The sequence below is a fragment of the Tursiops truncatus genome, chromosome 12 (assembly GCF_011762595.2).
Source record: "Tursiops truncatus isolate mTurTru1 chromosome 12, mTurTru1.mat.Y, whole genome shotgun sequence".
Classification (NCBI taxonomy): Eukaryota; Metazoa; Chordata; class Mammalia; order Artiodactyla; family Delphinidae; genus Tursiops; species Tursiops truncatus.
Window position 1 is genome coordinate 72,568,975 of NC_047045.1, and position 20,293 is coordinate 72,589,267.

Below are 20,293 nucleotides of genomic sequence, written 5' to 3' on the forward strand. Positions count from 1 at the left end.
GAGTAAACTGTGCCACCAGGTAATAATTTTGAGCAATGAAGTACGTTTGCTACAGTAACCGTTAAAGAAACAGATAAATCACAGTAATTTCAACATGGCACTTTAGCCATTCAGTAAATGGGTGTTTTAGATTTCATTTGCTTTTGAACTAAGTTCAATAATATATAGAGTGAGGCATTCAAAGATTAATGCTTAGAAAGGAGGAAAATCACTGGACAAGAACAGAAACATATCATTTATGTATATTACATTGGGGCTTGGTCTGCCTGTGTTTCCATTATAAATCTGATTTTTCAAGCATTCATAATACAGCAATAAAAAGTTTGCCCTGGGCTGAAAATTGGCAGTTGTCTCAACTTTCTGAGATTCCAAATTTTATTTTATTCTTACTCTTCTTAATCAAATACTATGACATCTATGCATGTGTTTTTTTTAATTTAATTTAATTTATTTTTTATACAGCAGGTTCTTATTAGGAACCTGTTTTATACATAGTAGTGTATATATGTCAATCCCAATGTGTTTTTAAATGTTTTACATCATTGCTATTAATTCAAAAGTCCATTTCTTTTAGAAGTAAAACTTTGTGGCTGATGATTTCAGAATACACTGTATTGTCATTGATTGTCATTGATTCTGAGGCTTTTTAAGATGTTTAAAAAAACTTTTGGGAATTCCGTGGTGGTTCAGTGGCTAAGACTCCACGCTCCCAATGCAGGGGACCCGGGTTCGATCCCTGGTCAGGGAACTAGGTCCCACATGCCACAACTAAAAAAAAGATCTCGCATACCACAACTAAAGATCCCGCATTATGCGACTAAAGGATCCGGCATGTCGCAGCTGAAGATCCTGCACATGGCAACTAAGATCCTGCATGCCGCAACTAAGACACCGGCACAGCCAAATAAATTTAAAAAAAGAATAAATAAATGAATTTTTAAAAGATGGTTAAAAAACTTTTAAAGATGGTTTGAAAATATGATTCAAAGTCTGAAAAAGAACAATGGTTAAATGTTATGATAGTGTTTGATTTTTTTTTTTAATAGCAATCTTTTATTTATTTATTTATTTTTATATTTATTTTTGGCTGTGTTGGGTCTTCGTTTCTGTGCGAGGGCTTTCTCTAGTTGCTGCAAGTGGGGGCCACTCTTCATCGCGGTGCACGGGCCTCTTCACTATCACGGCCTCTCTTGTTGCGGAGCACAGGCTCCAGACGCGCAGGCTCAGTAGTTGTGGCTCACGGGCCTAGTTGCTCCGCGGCATGTGAGTTCTTCCCAGACCAGGGCTCGAACCCGTGTCCCCTGCATCGGCAGGCGGACTCTCAACCACTGCGCCACCAGGGAAGCCCAATAACTATTTTTTAAATTAAGGAGTGGTTAGATGAAAGAACAAATGAAGAGACACAGACACGGAGAGAAATTAAAAATAAGTGGGCCCCGTTTAGTTGCTTTCTGTGACTTTTGTCTCAGGTTTGTCGATCCCAGTCAGCAGCTAGACGTACCCAGAGTATCTCTTGGTGAGTGTGGATCACTGCACATTGTTCTCACAACAGTGAGATTGGATGGGCCATCCAGAGGGGCTGGATGTTGTGCGTATCCACCACTGGGAAATGCAGGGGCCATTTGTATGTTGGTCTTCATAAGCCAAGTCCTGCTAGTAAAATGAAAAATTGAATTAAACAACTTTTTTTTTTTTTTTGACTGCACCACACGGCTTGCGGGATCTTAGTTCCCCAACCAGGGGTCGAATCGACCCCAGGCCCCGGCAGTGAAAGCACCAAGTCCTAACCACTGGACCACCAGGGAATTCTCTCACAACTTTTTTCAAAGGGTGATTAAAATGTCTTCATGACACTGTGTCTTTAATATTTACATTTATATGACATGACATACTTGTGTTAACTTTGTTCCTAGTAAAAGGTGCATTCTTCTACCGTGATGCATTTTATTGAAATGATCTATCATCAGGCAACGGTTTAGGTGTCATTCCTGCCTGTCTTCAAGATGCTTGGTGCGTGCTGTGTACTCAACACTGTTAAAGTTGTAGCCTGAAAGATCTAGTGTATCATTTCCTAAGACAGTTTAGAAATTAAAGACTCGTACTGCCTTGTTGTTTGAAATGAGGCATGAGAGTACCAAGCTTGACACTCTTAGATTAAAATTATCCCTGATTTTAACCAGTTCGTCTAACATTCACTGACTCTCCCCTGTGTTTTAGCATAGTCATGCTTCAAGATGGCAGAACTCACGCTGCTTTCTCCTCAGACTGAGTTCTGCCCCTGTCCTGGGTACTTCCAGTAGATAGGAGGATGTGCATTTCATGAATGTCCCCTTGGGAAGTCCCTTGGTTTTCACTAGGGGATCTCAGGCCTACCTCCAGCTTTGCTGAAGTTAAAGCACTTGTGGGACAGTTCTGCAGGGGCGTGGCTTGTGACGTTGGTCAGTGTGATATAGTGTCCTCTCTGCCAGAAGCCAGAGGAGAAATTCTCATTCTCATGATGGATAATGTCAATCTAACTGATCATGTCTCCTTTGCATTAAACATTAGAAGCTTAGCCCCAAACGTGTGGTCTATCTTTAGTGTAGAATCCATAACCTGAATTTTGTGAACTAACCTAATTCATGGACCAGTTTTACTACACAATCTTGATTTTTCTCCCCCTTTGTATCATTTACGTTAGTTTTTTAACATTATCAGGCAACATTGCACTTAAGGTTTATCAGGCATTTTAAGTCATTTTTTGGAATGTGGAGAGGTCTAATAAATATGGAACAGTTGCTTAGAGAACATGGACTAATGCGGCAAGGAGACTTAATTACCACAGAGCAGTAACGGCTACGTGGAAATTGCCACTTTTGGTTTCTTATCAATGCTTGTAGAAATTCACTGATCTGTTCATTATAGTTGGGTTTTAAGGCTGCAGTTAGTATAATAGCATTCAACTGTGAAAAAAAAAAAGCTTTTTCCTTGGAACATTTCTTCTTTGAAGTGGTGGGATGAGAGTAGTTTTCCATTCACTTTCACTCATTAGAAAAAATTTGATATGCTGGGCGGTGAGCTTATTTACAGGAGCCTGAAAATGACTCACTTTCCTGTTTCACCTATGAACAATTTAGGTAAAATAAGATATGACAACCTGTGGGACCGAATTTAGAACACACAGACTACTACAGATTTTACCCTAAAAGTGATTCAATACCTTAACATGGTCTTTTTAAGTTCTTATAGGTCTGAGTTGTAGATCTTTTTGAGAATATTTGTTGAATTGCTTTTACTTACCGATCTAACTCTGCAACCCGAAAGAAATCTTAAAGCATGAAAATACATGTCCCAATCAGTAGGACTGGAATGAAAAATTAATGGAAGAGTCAGAATTACTGGCAAAGTAATCCAGTTTAAACAAATCAAACCAATAGATAGCCATCAAGCTCCTCTCTTGTTCAGAAAGTAACAGCCATGAGGAGAGGGACCCTTGTCTTGTTCACTGCTGCCTCCTTAACACTTCACATGGGGCTTGGTCCATAATAAGTGCTGAATAGTTTTTGTTCGACTGTGAGACTGTGTGTGTGTGTGTGTGTGTGTGCCTGTCTGTATGTGGGTACAATGAATCCCCGTTAAGAAGGCATTTACAGGGCTTCCCTGGTGGCACAGTGGTTTAGAGTCCGCCTGCCGATGCAGGGGACACGGGTTCGTGCCCCGGTCCAGGAAGACCCCACATGCAGCGGAGCGGCTGGGCCCGTGAGCCATGGCCGCTGAGCCTGTGCGTCCGGAGCCTGTGCTCCACAACGGGAGAGGCCACGGCAGTGAGAGGCCCGTGTACCGCAAAAAAAAAAAAAAAAAAAAAGGCATTTACAGTCTAGTTGAGGGAATACGATGCAAATAAGTGAGCAGAAGAGTAGCTACACGTAGGGAGACCCTCGGGAATGGCATTTGAGGCACAGCTGGGCAGCGAAGGCTTAATGGGAGGTGGGTTTGTAGATGAAGGATGACTAGGGTTTGGGTGGAAAGGAAACAGAAGTGAAACTACTAGGACAGCAAGCACTTAGGGGACATTGGACCCAGCACCTGGTCTCTAAGACATTGGACCCAGCACCCAGTTTATGATCCGGCCTGTCGGTCAAATGGCCTCTCCTTCAGAAATGTGGACTTTATCCTGTTGGTATTGTGGTTCCACATTTTGGGGAAATTTTGGAACGGAGAAATGACACAGAGTACAAAGCAGTGTGCTTCTCAAAGTGACACGAGCAAACGGATGACCTGGGGATCGTGGTAAAATGCAGATTTTGATTCAGGAGGTCTGGGGTGGGGCCCAAGACTGCCGTTCTAACAAGCTTCCAGGTGATTCTAATGCTCATGTTACATGAAGCACTTGAAATAGCAAGGACATAGCATTAGGATTTCAAGAAGATTTAATGGACAGTAGTGCTTGAATGGGCATGACACTGCTCCATCCTGGGGTTTTAGAGTCCAAAAGGAACTTAAAGATAATCAAATGGTCCATTTCTCTTTCATTGCCATTGGAAAAAACAAATAAAATAAAATGGAGGTCTAAAGTGGGAGCTGGACTGGAACTCAATTCTCCTGGCTTGATGTCATCACCTCCCACTCTCCTGTGCAGCACGGTCCAGGTCTGTGAGGGGAGGACTGCAAAGAAGCTGGTGTTTGTGGGAATGGAATGGGTTGGCTGGATGCAAGAAGCCACATGAAGGGAGAAGCAGCAGCTCCTAGTAGCTGATGTGATGGGGAGTGAGAAAACGCCCAAGAAAACACTGAGGTTTAAATCCTGAGAAAATGAACACATGCCACACTGATGGGCTGGAATGGAGGAGTCAGACAAGAGGGGAGGACACTCGGCCAATGGGAGGTACCACCACTTCAGTCTTCTTGTCAAGTGAGAGATGCCACATGCGTCTTAAAATCGACCACCAGCAGCAACTTTGCCCAGCAGTTCAGAGCTTGGTTCCCTCCATTAATTGAACACATTAATAAGAGCATGTGGCGTTTCACTTGTAGCTGAAAGTTGTCAGCGCTCAGTCCTTTCACTTTTTTCGAGGCGTCCTTCCTGTACCCAGGATGGAGGAGGAGAACTTGATGCCAAGCAGAGCTGGTGGGCGCCTGAGGTTCTTCCTCTCCGCTTTTGGAATAGGAGAGGGGTTTAGCCTTCCTGCTTTTCCAGCTGTAAAGTTCATTTGGCTTCCAGCTCTGCCAGCGTGAAGGGAAGGAGAGGTGTGGATTTCCACAAGAACGTGGAAACAAATTTGGGGTGAGGATGAGGGCAGGATACTTGCTTTCCTGGTCCTACTCTGCCCTGAGTGGGTTTTTGACGCTGGTGTATTGCACAGTGGGTTGTAGCACTTCAGAGTGAAAATGTAGCCTATCAGGGTCAGAACCTTAGTTTTCTATTTGACCCATGCCCTACTGGTGTGACCTTATAGTGTGTTTGTGTGTGTGTGTGTGTGTGTTGCCTGTGTTTGGGCACGCGTGCACATGCCCAGGCTGGTGAAAGCACACACGTGCTCTCATGTTTTGGTTCTGGTTTTGGCAAACCACTGATTTCATCTTGAAACATTTGTTCTTTTTTTTGCTTCTATGTTAGCCGTAATAAACATTTAGGGAACTATTTCCAGAAATTGTCCAAGTTGATAAGAAATGGATTTGAGGTTTTCTCCCCTAATAATTTTGTCATCTGATTCCTTTCTAAAAAAACTGTATGATACTATGGTTTAGTCTTTTTCATTCAAATTATGAATATGAGATTATCTCTAAAATCATCATGGACCTTTATTGTTAAACATAAAATTCATGCCTAGCTTTATGACACTAGTTATTAAAACTTTTAACACTTGAAGAATTTTAAACAGGGCATGGCCTAATTTGAGAAATTAAGTTTTGATATTTCTTAAGTTTTAATTTTAATTGTTGAGATAAAACTAAAATTATCAGATTTAATTTTTTAGAATGGTTATTATGTTTAAAAAATACAAAATTAATATGTGCTGGAAAATATGTTAAAAATTCAGAAATACAGTGGCCTTTGCAGGAACTATCATTGGTGTTTAGGAATCCTTTCAGATGTTTTCTCATACATTTATAAACATATACATGTAGATAATTTAAAAACATATATAGGATCTGGAGATTGCAGTTTAAAATTTTTAATTTTTATAACTAACTTTATAATTTTTATTTTTGTTTAAATCGAAGTATAGTTGATTTACAATGTTTCAGGTGTACAACAAAGTGATTCAATATGTTATATATATATGTATGTATATATATTCTTTTTCAGATTCTTTTCCATTATAGGTTATTATAAGATACTGAATATAGTTCCCTGTGCTATACTGTAGGACCTTGTTGTTTATCCTTTTTTTTTTTTAAACATTTATTTATTTTTGGCTGCTTTGGGTCTGTTGCTGCCTGCAGGCTTTCACTAGTTGCGGTGAGCGGAGGCTACTCTTCGTTGCGGTTCTTGGGCTTCTCATTGTGGTGGCTTCTCTTGTTGCGGAGCACGGGTTCTAGACACGCAGGCTTCAGTAGTCGTGGCGCACGGGCTCTGTAGCTGTGGTACACGGGCTTAGTTGCTCCGCAACAAGTGGGATCTTCCTGGACCAGGGATTGAACCAGTGTCCCCTGCATTGGCAGGCAGATTCTTAACCACTGGCGCCACCAGGTCCCTATCCATTTTATATATAGTATTGTGTAGCTGTATCCCAAACTCCAAATTTACCACCTCCATCTTTCCTGTTTGGTAACCATAAGTTTGTTTTCTATGTCCGTGAGTCTCTTTCTGTTTTCTAAATAAGTTCATTTGTATCTTTTTTTAGATTCCACATATAAGTGATATCAGATGATATCATATTATAAGTAATCATTTGTTTTTAAATTTAAATTTGTTTAATTTTAAAACCTTTTTTCTTCATTTCTGACTATTTATAATACTATTATTACAACTTAAAAAAACAATTGAAGTATAACTGACATACCCTCTGCCACATCTGTCCCTCCCTCAATGCTGCCAGTGCTCAAAGCCAAACGAACTTTACAGTTGGAAAAGCAGGAGGGGTAAACATCGTGTTAGTTTCAGGAGTACAACATAATATTTGATATTTGTATGTGATATTTGTATGTATGGTAATTGCAAAATTATCACCACTGTACGTCTGGTTTGGAGATTGTATTTTTAAGCTGATTTTCCATTGTTAAAAGAAATAGTAAAGGTAATGCAAGATTACATGCTTGTAAAAAGCGGCAAAGAGAATAGAAGTGTAGATCCTCTCAGACCTTTTCCTATGCACATACTTACATGCACCCATGTTGGGCAATATTTATATTTTGCTTTGGCTTTCTCTGTTAATACTTCATTAAGTTAGGGAGGTTTCCTTAAGCGTTTGTAATTTACAAACTCACTAAGAATTTGTAATGTTAATGATATTTGTCATTCTTAACTAAGGCATACCCATGTTGCTTAATGATAAGCAGTTTAATTCATAGGTCAAGTTCCATACCTCCACTTTCTTTTTAAATTTTTTAAACTTTAACTAAGTTATGATACCCTAACCTACAGTTACAGGTTCAGGCTCAGCTTCCAGTGCTGTGTGGCTCCCTAGATGCCCATATTGAACATGGACCAACGTTTGGAGTTATTTCTCATAAAATACTGCTCAGAATACTCTGTCCAGAGCAAAGTCAATGAGCATGTCATACTCAAAAAGTATTAGGATGATAGATTTATACCTGGGAAACAGTAGTGAGTCCTTCTCTAATGAACTCTGTGGTGGTGTTCAAGTTGGAGTGTGTTTCTTCATGTTCTTTTGCAACATTTAGATGTAATATCTAAGTTTGTTGAAAGTGATTTTTTTTTTTTGCAGTAACCAAAGAAAGTTTTCCAGTGCTAGGAAAGAGTGGAATTCTTGATAATTGAGCCATTTGCTCAAGACTGAGCCACAGTTAGGATGTAAGAAACCCTGATAGCTAAACCTTAACATTGAAAATTGTGAGGGAATTCCCTGGCAGTCCAGTAGTTAAGACTCCATGCTTTCACTGCAGGGGGCCCGGGATTGATCCCTGGTGGGGGAACTAAGATCCTGCCAAAGAAAAAATTGTGATATTTCACGATACGGTGTGTGGGATTTTCTTCAAAGTAAAAGGGTGGAGCTGAATTATGGGTGAAGGTATAGATGAAACAAAGTTGATCCTGATGAGTAGAAAATTGTTGCCGCTAGGTAAGAAGCATTTGGGAGGTTGTTATATATACTGTTCTCCTTCCTTTTGTATATTTGAGATTTTCTATAATAAGTTTGAAATAAGAGACAAATAATAACTGTAGCCTAAAACACTGTGATACTTCAACTTTTAAAAAAATTCAATAATGCTTTACACTTTTCAAAAGTTTCACACACATGATGTCATACAATGCCATTAATAACTCTTTTTCCCTCCTACCCCTCTATTGCCCCTCCTCCCTTCCCTCTCTCCACTGGTAACCACTAGTTTGTTCTGTGTATCTGTGTCTGCTTCTTTTTTGTTTTATGTGATAAGTTCAGGATGAAATATATTGCCATGATATGCTGCTTGAGTAAACTCTATAAAAATCACAAAAAAATGTTTCAGGACATTGTCAAGAATAAATAGTCTCATCTCATTCCTGGTTTCAAAAACTTACCTGAACTCCCATCTCCTTGGCAGTCAGTATGGTGGACTGTAGTTTCCAAACAGCCTTACTGATACCTCCCATCCCAGTGCCCTTCTTACCATGTGACTTTGACCCTTCTCACTTGGAGGAGGGTGGGGCTCGGACTCTTGCCTCCGGAAGGGCTTGTGGGTCCAGCAGAAGTGACACTGTATGAGGCTATGTTATAATAGGTAATACATATACATATATCTATTCTTTTTCAAATTCTTTTCCCATTTAGGTTATTACAAAATGTTGAGGAGAGTTCCCTGTGCTATACATAGGCCCTTTTGGTTATATATTTTATCTTAATTTTTATTTTATATTGGAGTATAGTTGATTAACAATGTTGTGTTAGTTTCAGGTATACAGCAAAGTGATTCTGTTATAGATAGTGTATTTGTATATGTGTATGGATAATGGAATCACTTTCCTGTACACCTGAAACTAACACAACATTGTTAATCTGTACTCCAATATAAAATAAAAATTAAAGAAAATAAATTGTAACTTATCTTAAAAAAAGGTAATACACTTCTGCCTGGTTCTCTTGGTATTCTCTCTCTGGAAGCACCCATCTATAGGTGTTCAGCTGATACCTCCTGCTTCAGTCCCAGCTGTTAGCCAGCATCAGCCTTCAGACATGGGAGTAAGTGAGCTTTCTGATGATTATGGCTCCAACCATCAAGTCACCCCCCGCCCCCTTTGAATCTTCCCAGCTGAGGAAGACATCATAGAGCAGAGATAAGCCTTTTCTTCCGTGCCCTTCCTGAATTCTTACCTTCAGAATCTGTGAGCAAAACAAAATTCTTGTTGGTTTATATAACGAAGTTTGGGATGATTTGTTACACAGCAGTAGCAGCTGGAACAGTCAGAATATGTTAATGAGAGACAGAAGAATCTTATTTCTCAGGGATCATCACTTATCATAACATGCCCAAAAGATACATACATACTCAGTGATTTTGATGGTATTCACAATTTTTATGATTTCCATCAACGTGATGACTTCGAAATCAGGAATTGTATCGTAGACCATCCATTAGTCCCAGAATAAAGTAGTTAGTGCCTGGGCAATCAGGTGTATCTCTTTAATTCTTCTTACTCTACCTCCCCCCTTCGTCAGGACTTCCTTCTGCTGGAGCTCCAGAACCATGACTTCCTGCCCCTTCCCCTCATTACACTGGTTGAATTGGGAGCAGAGAAGGGGCTGGCCTAATCTGGGGACTGGACAGGGAAGAGGGATGTCAAGGAGCCTTTCTCTGCCCATTCTTTTTTTTTTTCCCCAATAGTTCTTTTAATTTTTTAAACTTGAAGTATAGTTGATTTACAATGTGTTCATTTTGGGTGTACGGCAAAGTGATTCGGTTATTTATATATATATATATATATTCTTTTTCAGAATCTTTTCCATTATGGTTTATCACAGGATATTGAATATAGTTCCCTGTACTATACAGTAGGACTTTCTTTATCCACTTTATTTATAGTAGTGTGTATCTGTCAATCCCAAACTCCTAATTTATTCCTCTTCCCCTACCCCCTTTCATAACCATAAGTTTGCTTTGTGTGAGTCTGTTACTGTTTTGTAAATAGGTTCATTTGTATCGTTTTTTTTTTTTTAGATTTCACATATAAGTGATATCATAGGATGTTTGACTTTCTCTGTCTGACTTACTTCACTTAGTATGATAATCTCTAGATCGATCCATGTTGCTGCAAATTCTCTGCCCATTCTGACCTGACTCTGTCCTTCTGAATTACATAAGCAATACCCTTTATTGCTGCACACATGACTGGTGTTCCTCTGCCTGACTCTATCACACTTTTTCATTTCACACTGTGCTGTGAAAAAAAATCTAATTTTTTTTAGAGGTAAACAGAATAAAAAGTTATCCAGTACTTTTTCCTTAAGTGTGTATGACATATTTTCAAGATTTGTTTCATGCTCTGTACATAAGGTGTTTTATCCAAACGTACGTCAGAACACCTGCTAGCTTTAACTCTTATTTGTAACGTTCCATTTCTTAGGCTAGATGGTAGGTCCACATGGGTTTCATCACATTCGCAAGAACATGATAGAATGATAGTCTTTTGTATGTTTGTCATTAATATCATGTGACATCCATCAATGTCATAATGATGGAATTTTGCCCATAGTCCATTCTGTTTTCTCACCAAACATCATATGGGTCCTTAACTTAGTGGATAATTTTACAAGCTTCTCCTCAATTGTGTAATATTTTTACTTTAGGATACGTTTACTCTAAGAAATGCCTCTTAACAATGATGGTCATCTCTCCTTGAGAGAGGAAATTAATAATGTTTGCTCTGAACAACATTATTTTGTGGCATGTTCTGGGGGGGAAAAAAAAAGCACTAGAAACATCATTGTGCAAGATCTCCTGTTAAACATATCCTGTTCCTGGTAAAACAGATGTTCTGCATGGAAACAATAACTGGGTCCGTTATTTTAATGGGGTGAATTTTAATACATTGTATATCAAACTACACACCCAACCAATTTCCTAAGTAGCTACAGCACAGTCAAATGTCTATTATAAGTGACAAACTAACATGTGAAAATGAATTGTTTAGAATATTAGTTCCAGATCATCGAACATTTAATATGATTGTTAACAAGCATCAGTTTTGTATGCAGGAACGGGTACATTTTGCATAATATACCATAAACATTGTGTTTATGGTGTGGAGTAACAAGTGATATACTCAATAAATAAGATTTATTAGAAAAGTGCAGATAAAAATGTACAATAGAAGCAGGTAATTTCCTATCATGGTCTACGTTACCGAGTAATGTAGAGACTCAGAGTATGAAGAAAGTTAAGAACAGAGGAGGGGAAGAGAGTCGAATCAGTTACTTTGTGTTGATGGTTATGGAGTTGGGGGTTAGAGGGACCATTTCAGAGGAACTAATAGAGTGTGTCAGAATGCCGAGGCTTCCATACCGACTCCTGAACAGGAAGACTTAAGATGAAAAAATTGCAAGCTGTACCTTTGCTTACCTCCTGCTGTTTAAGTTTGTAAATTTCTCTATGCCATAATGCTAAGAGGTTAGGTATCAGGGCATCGTGATTGTTTTCTAAGCACCAAGAACCTCTGAAATACATATCCCCTTTGTTGATTGCAGTTGAGTCTGACATCATACCAATTGGACTTGGAATGTAACTCAAACATTTCCATACATTGTTTTGCGACAGAATATAAATTTGATCATTATAAACAAAGGTGGCAATAAAAACCAGGAGGATGTTAACCAAAGAGAAGTTCATTGGGGCTTCACACCCACTCTGATATTTTTTCATAACAAATAAGGTCCTGGGACTGGAGGTGAGTGGGTTGCCAGTCCATTAAACACTTTTTCAGTGTTGAAGAATCATCCTGTTCTCAGATTTAATCACCCCAACACATTCATTTTAATTTCTTTATTTGTACTGGAAATTTGTATTCCTGTTACCTTGTTTACATTTATACTTTCACTCCGAGTTACACTTACGTTACTGTTTCATTGCTAAGTTTTAAAATATTGATCTAGATTTGCAGTTGTGCTAATGATGAATTAAGCAACCTGAAAAAAAATGAACAATTAGATGCAAGTGAGAATTCGTAATTTGGATGATCTGTCCCCATTTCCTGAATGTTAGCTGAGACCAACAAAACAGTCTTCATATAGTGCACATACAGTCGTGAAGAAGATAGCAATCATTAAGAACCCAATAGGATTATTGAAAAACTCACAATTAATCTGATAGTTCAAACTTGTACAACATTAGTGATATTACTCCTTCCTCTAAAACTGCCCATCATCCTGCTTAGGACTTGCTGGTCAGCCGGGGACCACCCTGGACTTGGATGACACTTTGATGCGAACCTCCGCTTTAGCACCTGTTTAGATTTAAAATTTTTCTCTACTTATGAAAAGTTATCAGTGCGGTGCTCTGTGCTCTATTTACTAGTATAACTCTCATTTTCTTACGGCATATTCTAACACTTCTAATAGTGTAATTATCCTGTTTTGTTGTCAAAGCTTATTTCAATATATTATTTTTTATCACAGGTAACAGGTTTATCTCTCTTTTTTTTCTTTCAAAGGGGATACAGTTTTTTTTAAAAACCATAAAATGCGTGTTATACTCTACGACTTTGTCTCTAAAATTGTCTGAGTCCTCTGCCTCTTCTTCATGACTGTATGGCACAAATGGATCATAGTAAATTCTGTGTCCTGATGATGGTCTAATCACATACAGAGCATCATTTCACCATTAACTGTTAGTACCCTTCAGTTAGATTGTGCTTTTTTCTTCTGCAGTAAAATTATCAACAGTGTCAAGTGATGAAGTTTGGAAAACAGTTCAATTTTAAAAGGGTATGGCTCTTATTTTAAAAATAGTTTTTCCAGAAAATCTGTTTATCTCCTCCATCTATTCCCACCGTACCCTAGCATTTTCCAAATCCCCCCATCTCTTCTTACACAACTATTTGTCTTCTGGTGTGTGCCACGTTTGGAAGTCTCATTAAACCAGCATCTGTTCTGTTTTAGGAGAAACCCGAAGCCAGCCCAACGTCACTTCAGCTGCGGTCCCAGATCGAAGTAAGCACAGTGACTTTAATCATCTATTTTTGCTTCTGTCCTTTTTTTTTTTTTTTTAAGTGGTATTATGTACAAATCAGATGAAGCCTGCTGTTCTGCCTGCACTGACACTGTGAATCTTCTCTCGTAGGAGTCACTGGGCTTCAGTAGCACCGTGTCAACACCAGAAGTGGAAAGAAAGTAAGTTTTCTTCCTTCTGTCCAGGAGCAGAATTTCTAAGGTGTCTTTTAGGTCCATCCTGAGGGACATGAAATGGGTGATCATAATATTGTGTATGTACTACAGAGCTTGGTGTCATTTTCCTTACATGGTGTGTGTGTGTGTGTGTGTGTGTGTAGATGGATGAGTGTGTTTCATAATTCAATTGGTGATGCAGAGGGTTCTGCAAAGCATTAATTGATTTTATACTCCTTATGGTAAGTGAGCTTAACTATCTGAAAGTGAGCGTGGAGAAAAGGAAAGGACAGCTAAGTCAACCAGAATGGGTTTCTTCTTTTACACTGGTTTTTGATATAGGATGAAAGTCATAAAGAAGCAAGGTACAAAAATAGAAAACATTCCAGAATAAAACAGTGATTACAGTACCCTCTATGAACCTTGCTTTGGTGGGTGACCTTAAAACAGAGATAAATGCTTGCGACAGAGATTACAAAGGCTCACTACCCTTTCCTGTTAAAGGTAGTATGTTTGCCTCCTTGCCCTAACTTGGACCCTGTAATTTTTACTCTCATGGAAGATAATTCTATGTTACATCTTATATTTCCAGTATTTCTTTTTGGCCAGTTAAAAACAAAACAAAGCAAATTTTTTTTCCCCCTATAACCTTTCCCTCTTCTACTTTATTCTATCATAATTATGGTAGAATGTTCTATTTATGATTTTCTGAGGTAAAGAACTTTTGAGAAAGTCCACATCTTTAAACAGACACTTCCTCTGGCACAGAGCCACTCATACTGTTTCAGGCCAAGAGAGGCGTAGAAGTGGTTTAGGCATCAAGTATTTCTGGAATGAAAAGCACACGTTAGGCGAGCGTGTGTGTGCTTTACAGCACAGCTCTGCGTAATCCATCCACGTGTGTGCGCTGCTGGTACAGACGCGGCTTCCAGGAGGGAAGGCTGCTGTGTGCCAAAGCTTCAGTTCTCACTAAGCAGCTTTGGATCAGGCCTGAGGAACGTTAGGGGTGATGAGCAAAAGAAAACCAAGGCCATTGCCCACTCAAGGTTGGAAGGTAAATGTGCAGTAAATAGGAATTTCCTTTGTCTTAGTTGCATGTATTCTCCCAGGAACTTAGTAGCAGGGAGGCTGAAATAGCCAAGAGAGCTGAGTTGACATTGATTTTGAAATTGGAGGTACGACGGTGGTGTTGAACCGAGTGTGGGCAGAAACACTGAGTGAAGGGGCTGTGGGCTTTTCTGACCTGGTTTGCTACGTAAATGGCAGGATTCAGGCTGAGAACTCAGGTGATCTCTCAGACTCTCTGAGTATTTCAGTGGGCAAGAGATGTTTGCCTTTCCTCCTAAGAGGAAGTGACTCACCAGGTCACCAAATTTGTACTAATCTTATTTAGGCTGGGTATTTCTCCTTCCCCTCAATTGTGGGTAGTCATTCTTTCTGTGTTTATAACCTCCACTTAGTAAAATGTGGCATGACGCTTGTGGCCCAGAGAAAGACTGACAGCCTCCTGAGGTTAACAATTTTGAGACACACACACACACACACAAAGACACACACACACACACACACACACACACACACACACACACAGCTGCTGACAAGCCCCAACCTCCCATCTGTAATACTACCGCTCTGCTTCTGTTAAATTAAAGTTTATTTAAATTTAGTTGTTTCTAAAGAATTTGAAAATTTCAGTCCATTTCATCCTCCACTTCCCTTTAAATGGTTTTCGAAAACAATGACACTTTTTTTTTTAATTAAAATAAAAAACTTTTTGAAAAGTTTTTTAACTTACAGAAAGGTTACAAGAATTGTGTGATGAACTCCCATATAACTTTTACTTAGACTCACCAATCTGCATGCTTGGTCTCTCTCTTCTACACACGTACACACACTTATGTAATATCATTAATTTTTACTGTTACTTCACTAAGTTGCACACCTCATGACCCTCACTCCTAAATACTTTAGCATGTATCTCTTAAGACAAGGACAATCTTACAGAGAACCACAATATAATTACCAAATTAAAAAATTTAATAGTGATCTTCCTAATATACAGTTAATATTCAAGTTTCTCTAGTTGTTGCAATAATAATTCTTACAGCATTTTTTTTTCAATCCAGCACTTGAAAAAAAATTACTCATGGCATTTACATGTCATGTCTCTTGCACATTTAATCTGAAAGGTTTTCTTGGCTTTTCTTCGTGATATTTTTTGAGAGTGTAGGCTAGGTGTCTCGTGAAATGTTTCTTGATCTGGGTTTTTTTTTGTTTCTTGTTTTTTTTAAGATTCAGGTAATGCATTTCTGGTGCTGTGGCCTCCACAGTGCATTACATCATGATGTCAGTTTGTCCCATCGTTGGTGATATTAATTCTGATCTTTTGGTTAGAGTGATGTCTGTCAGGTTTCTTCTAAGAAGTTACACTTTTCTCTTGTAATTAACAAATATTCTGTGGGGAGGTAATCTGAGACTATGTAAATGTCTTGTTCCTCATTAAATTTTTACCTAATGGTTTTAGATTCTTTTAATGATTCTTGCCTGAATCAGTTTTTACTGTGATGGCTGCAAAATGGTGATACTTATTCTGAAATTGATGATTATTTTAGATTTAAATCTTCCAAAGTTTTTTTTTTTTTTTTTTTTTTTTTTTGTCTTTTTAAACATGAGGTATCACCCTGGACGCTCAAGGTCAGATTATAATCTGAGTAGGTTTGATGTAGTATTTATATTGAATTATTTGTATTTTTCTACTTGAAAATGCAAGTACTTTGAAATGCAAAATCCTGCTATTCTTCAAGTGAAAATCCTTGCTGGTAATTTTGCAAGCCCTGGAGGACGACCTAGCAAACGAGTTGGTTGTGTCTGGTGAGTGTCTGCAGAGTATCTGCCAACCAGAATATCCTTCTGAGTCTGCAGTGTTGTTTTATTGGCAGATGGTTTCTTCTCCTTTTTATTCAAAAGGCAGGAAAACTCAGTAAACAAAAGTGGACAAATCCAAGAGCAGCACCGCCTTAGAAGCAGAGGCATAGATGATGGCAGCAGGTAACAGGGGAGCTGAGAGGTTGATGGGCCCTTCCGGATCCAGTCCCCCCTCTCCCCACAGTGGTCTCAGGGACCTCAGCACCCCTGCCCTCCCTTCTCCCCCAGTTAAACCTGTTGTAAGAAAAGGATTAGGCATTAATTATGATGCAAATGTCTGTTTTCTAAAAAATACATCACCTCTCCCAGTAGTACTTTGCATTTCACAAGGTTTAAAGTTTTAAGTTACAGGAATATAACTCTGGCAAGAAAACACGCAGGAGGTGGGTTTTGTTGGGGGAGACCAGCAGTGAGAATTCTAATACACCTGACCTGACAGCACCTGGGTAGCCTGACAAGTAGGGGGCTGCTTGGGCTCTATTTGGCTTGGCCCATCTGGCGTCTAGATGTGCAGAGCCTGCATGGTGAAAGCAGGGATGGACGGAGGGATGGATGGAGAGAGAGAGGGAGGGAGGGAGGGAATGGACCTGCCAGCCGCCCCCCTCCCAGCCCCCTTCCCAGTGTGACAGAGTCCCCATTCATCCTGATTTTCTTACAGTCCGTGGGCCCTCCATATGCTTTCACTGAAAATATAATAAAGGAGGCCAAAGGAGCTTTAATTTGAACCTCTTCTATTTATATCTATTTGCATTGCCTATTGATGAGACTATCCACCTTATTACACCAATCTTGGATTTGTGTTGACTGGTTGAAAAGGTGAATGTTAGTTAAAATTTTTGTTACTCAGGAGTAACTGAGAGCAAGCCGTTTTTGTTGGAAAACATCTTTGTAACTGTACCTATTCAGAGTGGGTGTGGGCAGGGAATGTGGTACCTCCATCCCAGTTCTGTAAGGATGGAGCCGTCAGCCACGGCAGTGCCTCCCACCCCAGGGAACTCTGTATGGAGAAAAACCAGGAGACATTCTGTGCTTTGGATCCTGGCCCTATTAGTTAAGATGCATACCTAAGGAATAGTTTCAGTGAGCCCAGATTCTTGCATCTTCTCATACATAGAAAGCCACTAAAATAATTAACTTGAAATGTCTGGGGTTTTTTTGGTGATTAGTAGTAATCTTTTGATGTTCAACTATGTGTTTTTTTCTCAGCCAAAAAAAAAAAAAAAATCCTATATATCCTGGTTCCTCCCTTGTCTCTTAGGATCCGTTCCTCAGAGCTCTCTGAGAGACTGTCCCCTGGGCTATAGTCTTCAGTAAGATCTCCAAATAAAACTTAACTTGCAACTTTTATGTTGTATGTTTTTCTTCAGTCAACAAAGTTTAGTTACAGGTAACAGAAAACCCGACAAATAGCGGCATAAACTAATACAAGTTTCACTAGATACATTCTTGTTCATGGGTAGGTCCAGGGCTGGCACTGTGGCTCAAGCAAGCCTTCAGGAACTCAGACTGCCCTTGCCCTTGCCCTTGCCCTTTCCCTTTCCCTTTCCCTTTCCCTTTCCCTTTTCCCCTTTCCCTTTCCCTTTCCCTTTCCCTTTCCCTTTCCCTTTCCCTTCTTTCCCTTTCCCTCCCTCTGGTTTTAAAATGCTGCTGCATCTTCCAGCAGGGAAGGAGAAGCAGGGTAAAGGGAAGAAGGTGAAAGGGCAGAAAGCCAAAGGCACTTCCCATACAGAGCTGTCCTAGAAACCCTGTGCGACACACTCCACTTTACCCTGCTTATTTCTTCATGCAGCATCTGTTCCCAGAGCACCAGCTGTGAGCACAGGGCACTGTTCTGGGTGCTCTTATTCCCATTGACAAATGCAGAAACTGAGGCACAGAGAGGTTGATAAATTGCCCAAGTCGACACAGCTAATATGTGACAGATCCCAGAGTGGCTCCCACTTAAGAATTCATGCTCCTAACCACTAAGGTCTAATTCCAAAGTACCTGTAGTTGTATTGCTTATGCAGATAGAGAGGTGAGAGGTGAGCTGAGTTCATGAACACTATGTAAATAGCAGCCGTTAAAACCTCCACTTTGGTTTCCCTCGGAAGTAGGAACAAGTTTTATTCTTATATAAGCCTGGTCTCTCATTTATCTATAGAGGCAGGAAGGTCCAAAATAAATCTCAAAACTTCACCTTAGCCAATATTTATAAACTCTTTTCTACTAAGTCTTTTACTAGAGTTGAAAATTCTGATTTAGTTTCCCTTTCTTTCATTACCTGTGGTGAAAAAGCCCCAAAAATATAGTAGCACGATGGAAGAGGAAGATATAATAAAAGGGAGGGAGCTGTGTTCTGTGGTCGGATAAAATGAATAGAGTTTATAAATATTCTGTGCAAGCCTTTATTCCCTTTGGCTTTGCCTCACTCGCGGAACTGTTTCATCTGGCAAGCTGGTGACTCTTTCTGTGGCCGTGCCACATGGCACGTGGGATCTTAGTTCACCGACCACGGATCGAACCCGCGCTCCCTGCATTGGAAGTGTGGAGTCCCAACCATTGGACCGCCAGCGAAGTCCTGGTGACTCTTTGGAAGGTGTCAGCTTTCCTTTTTTCCCCCTCAAAAATCTGTCTTCCCCTCCTCTTTCCTCTAGACTCCAAGGAACAAGCCCCAGCAGGAATTCATGTGTCCCCTTTGGTCCATTCCCCCGACTCCCCCCACCCCCACCCCACCCCCGCCGTGTCACCTGCTGCCTACTCTCCGGATTGCTTGCGTCCCATCATCCACCCTCTGCCTGCCTGGATGCCTCCTCCCTCCATCTGCTCCAGGTGGGTGGAGCTCCTGCAATCTCTCAGACGGGCCATATTCTCCCGCGGACACTGAGCCTCTTGGTTGTAGCTCCTCTGGTGGGGTGCCCTGTCCCCTACTCTCACCGTCCTCCCCACCCCCCTTACCTGCGCAAGCTCTATTCAACCTTATTTTTATTATTTTTGGCTGTGTAGCATGTGGGACCCCTGCATTGGAAGCGCCGAGTCTTAACCACTGGACCGCCAGGGAAATGCTTCCATTCAACCTTAAAAGCTCAGCTCTGGTCTTGCCTCTCCCAGAATTCTTCCCTGATTTGCAGATGGAGGTGAAGCGTCCCGCTGCTGGACTCTGTAACCCCTGAGCTCTCCTGCTGCTGTTGCAGTGGACTGCACTTGTGGGTGCTCTTCTGTGGTGACTGTGTGTGTGTGTGTGTGAGTGTGTCAACTCCCACGCTAAGGCCAGGGTCTTTTACATAAAAGGCTTTCAGTAATGTTGGATACATGCGTGACTGGGTGGGTGAGTGCACACTGGTACATGCCACTTCTTCTCCACCCCATGAGAATCTCTCCATCATCCCAAAGCATAATTCCATTTCTCTCCCCTCCTAGTTGCTAAACTTTTCCCTTAAAGCTGGACTCTTCTCTTCCTTCCCTGCTGAGATGCTCTTTCCAAGGTCCGAGGCCCCTCCCCCTCGCAGATGCTTGTTACATTTGGCACTGATTTTCCCTTTGGTCACGCTGCTCTCTCCGCCCTTAGTGTCCATGACTTTGTGGTTTCCAGTTTCTTCCCCCTCACTTTATGCCCACTCTTGGCAGCTCCCTTCTTCCCTGTCCACCCCTTACTCTGGTTGTTCTCCTGGACCTTTCATCCAGCCTGCAAGTTCTCCCAAGATACCTACCCCACCCGTGGCTTTGAACTACTGTCTTGGGCATCCACGTCAAATCTACGCCTCTCCCTCTGCACCATCCCCCCATCTGGTGACCTGCCTATTTGCAGTCTTATTTTTTTATTTTTTGCACTATGGGGGCCTCTCACTGTTGTGGCCTCTCCTATTGCAGAGCACAGGCTCCGGACGCGCAGGCTCAGCGGCCATGGCTCACGGGCCCAGCCGCTCCGT

The 20,293-nt window shown here is 40.6% G+C and overlaps 1 protein-coding gene across 8 annotated transcripts in view; it reads left to right on the forward strand.

The window, feature by feature from the left end:
• SASH1 (SAM and SH3 domain containing 1) overlaps positions 1-20,293 on the forward strand; it is a 322,628-nt gene that overhangs the window by 210,148 nt on the left and 92,187 nt on the right. For 7 of the 8 annotated variants that reach the window (XM_019951423.3, XM_019951425.3, XM_073789711.1 and 4 more), the window contains 2 exons: positions 13,236-13,286; positions 13,417-13,466. In XM_019951423.3, coding sequence (XP_019806982.1) covers positions 13,236-13,286; positions 13,417-13,466 — 101 coding nt within the window. Of the gene's footprint in view, positions 1-13,004; positions 13,062-13,235; positions 13,287-13,416; positions 13,467-20,293 lie in introns of all 8 variants that reach the window. The other variant, XM_019951426.3, reaches the window with a different exon arrangement.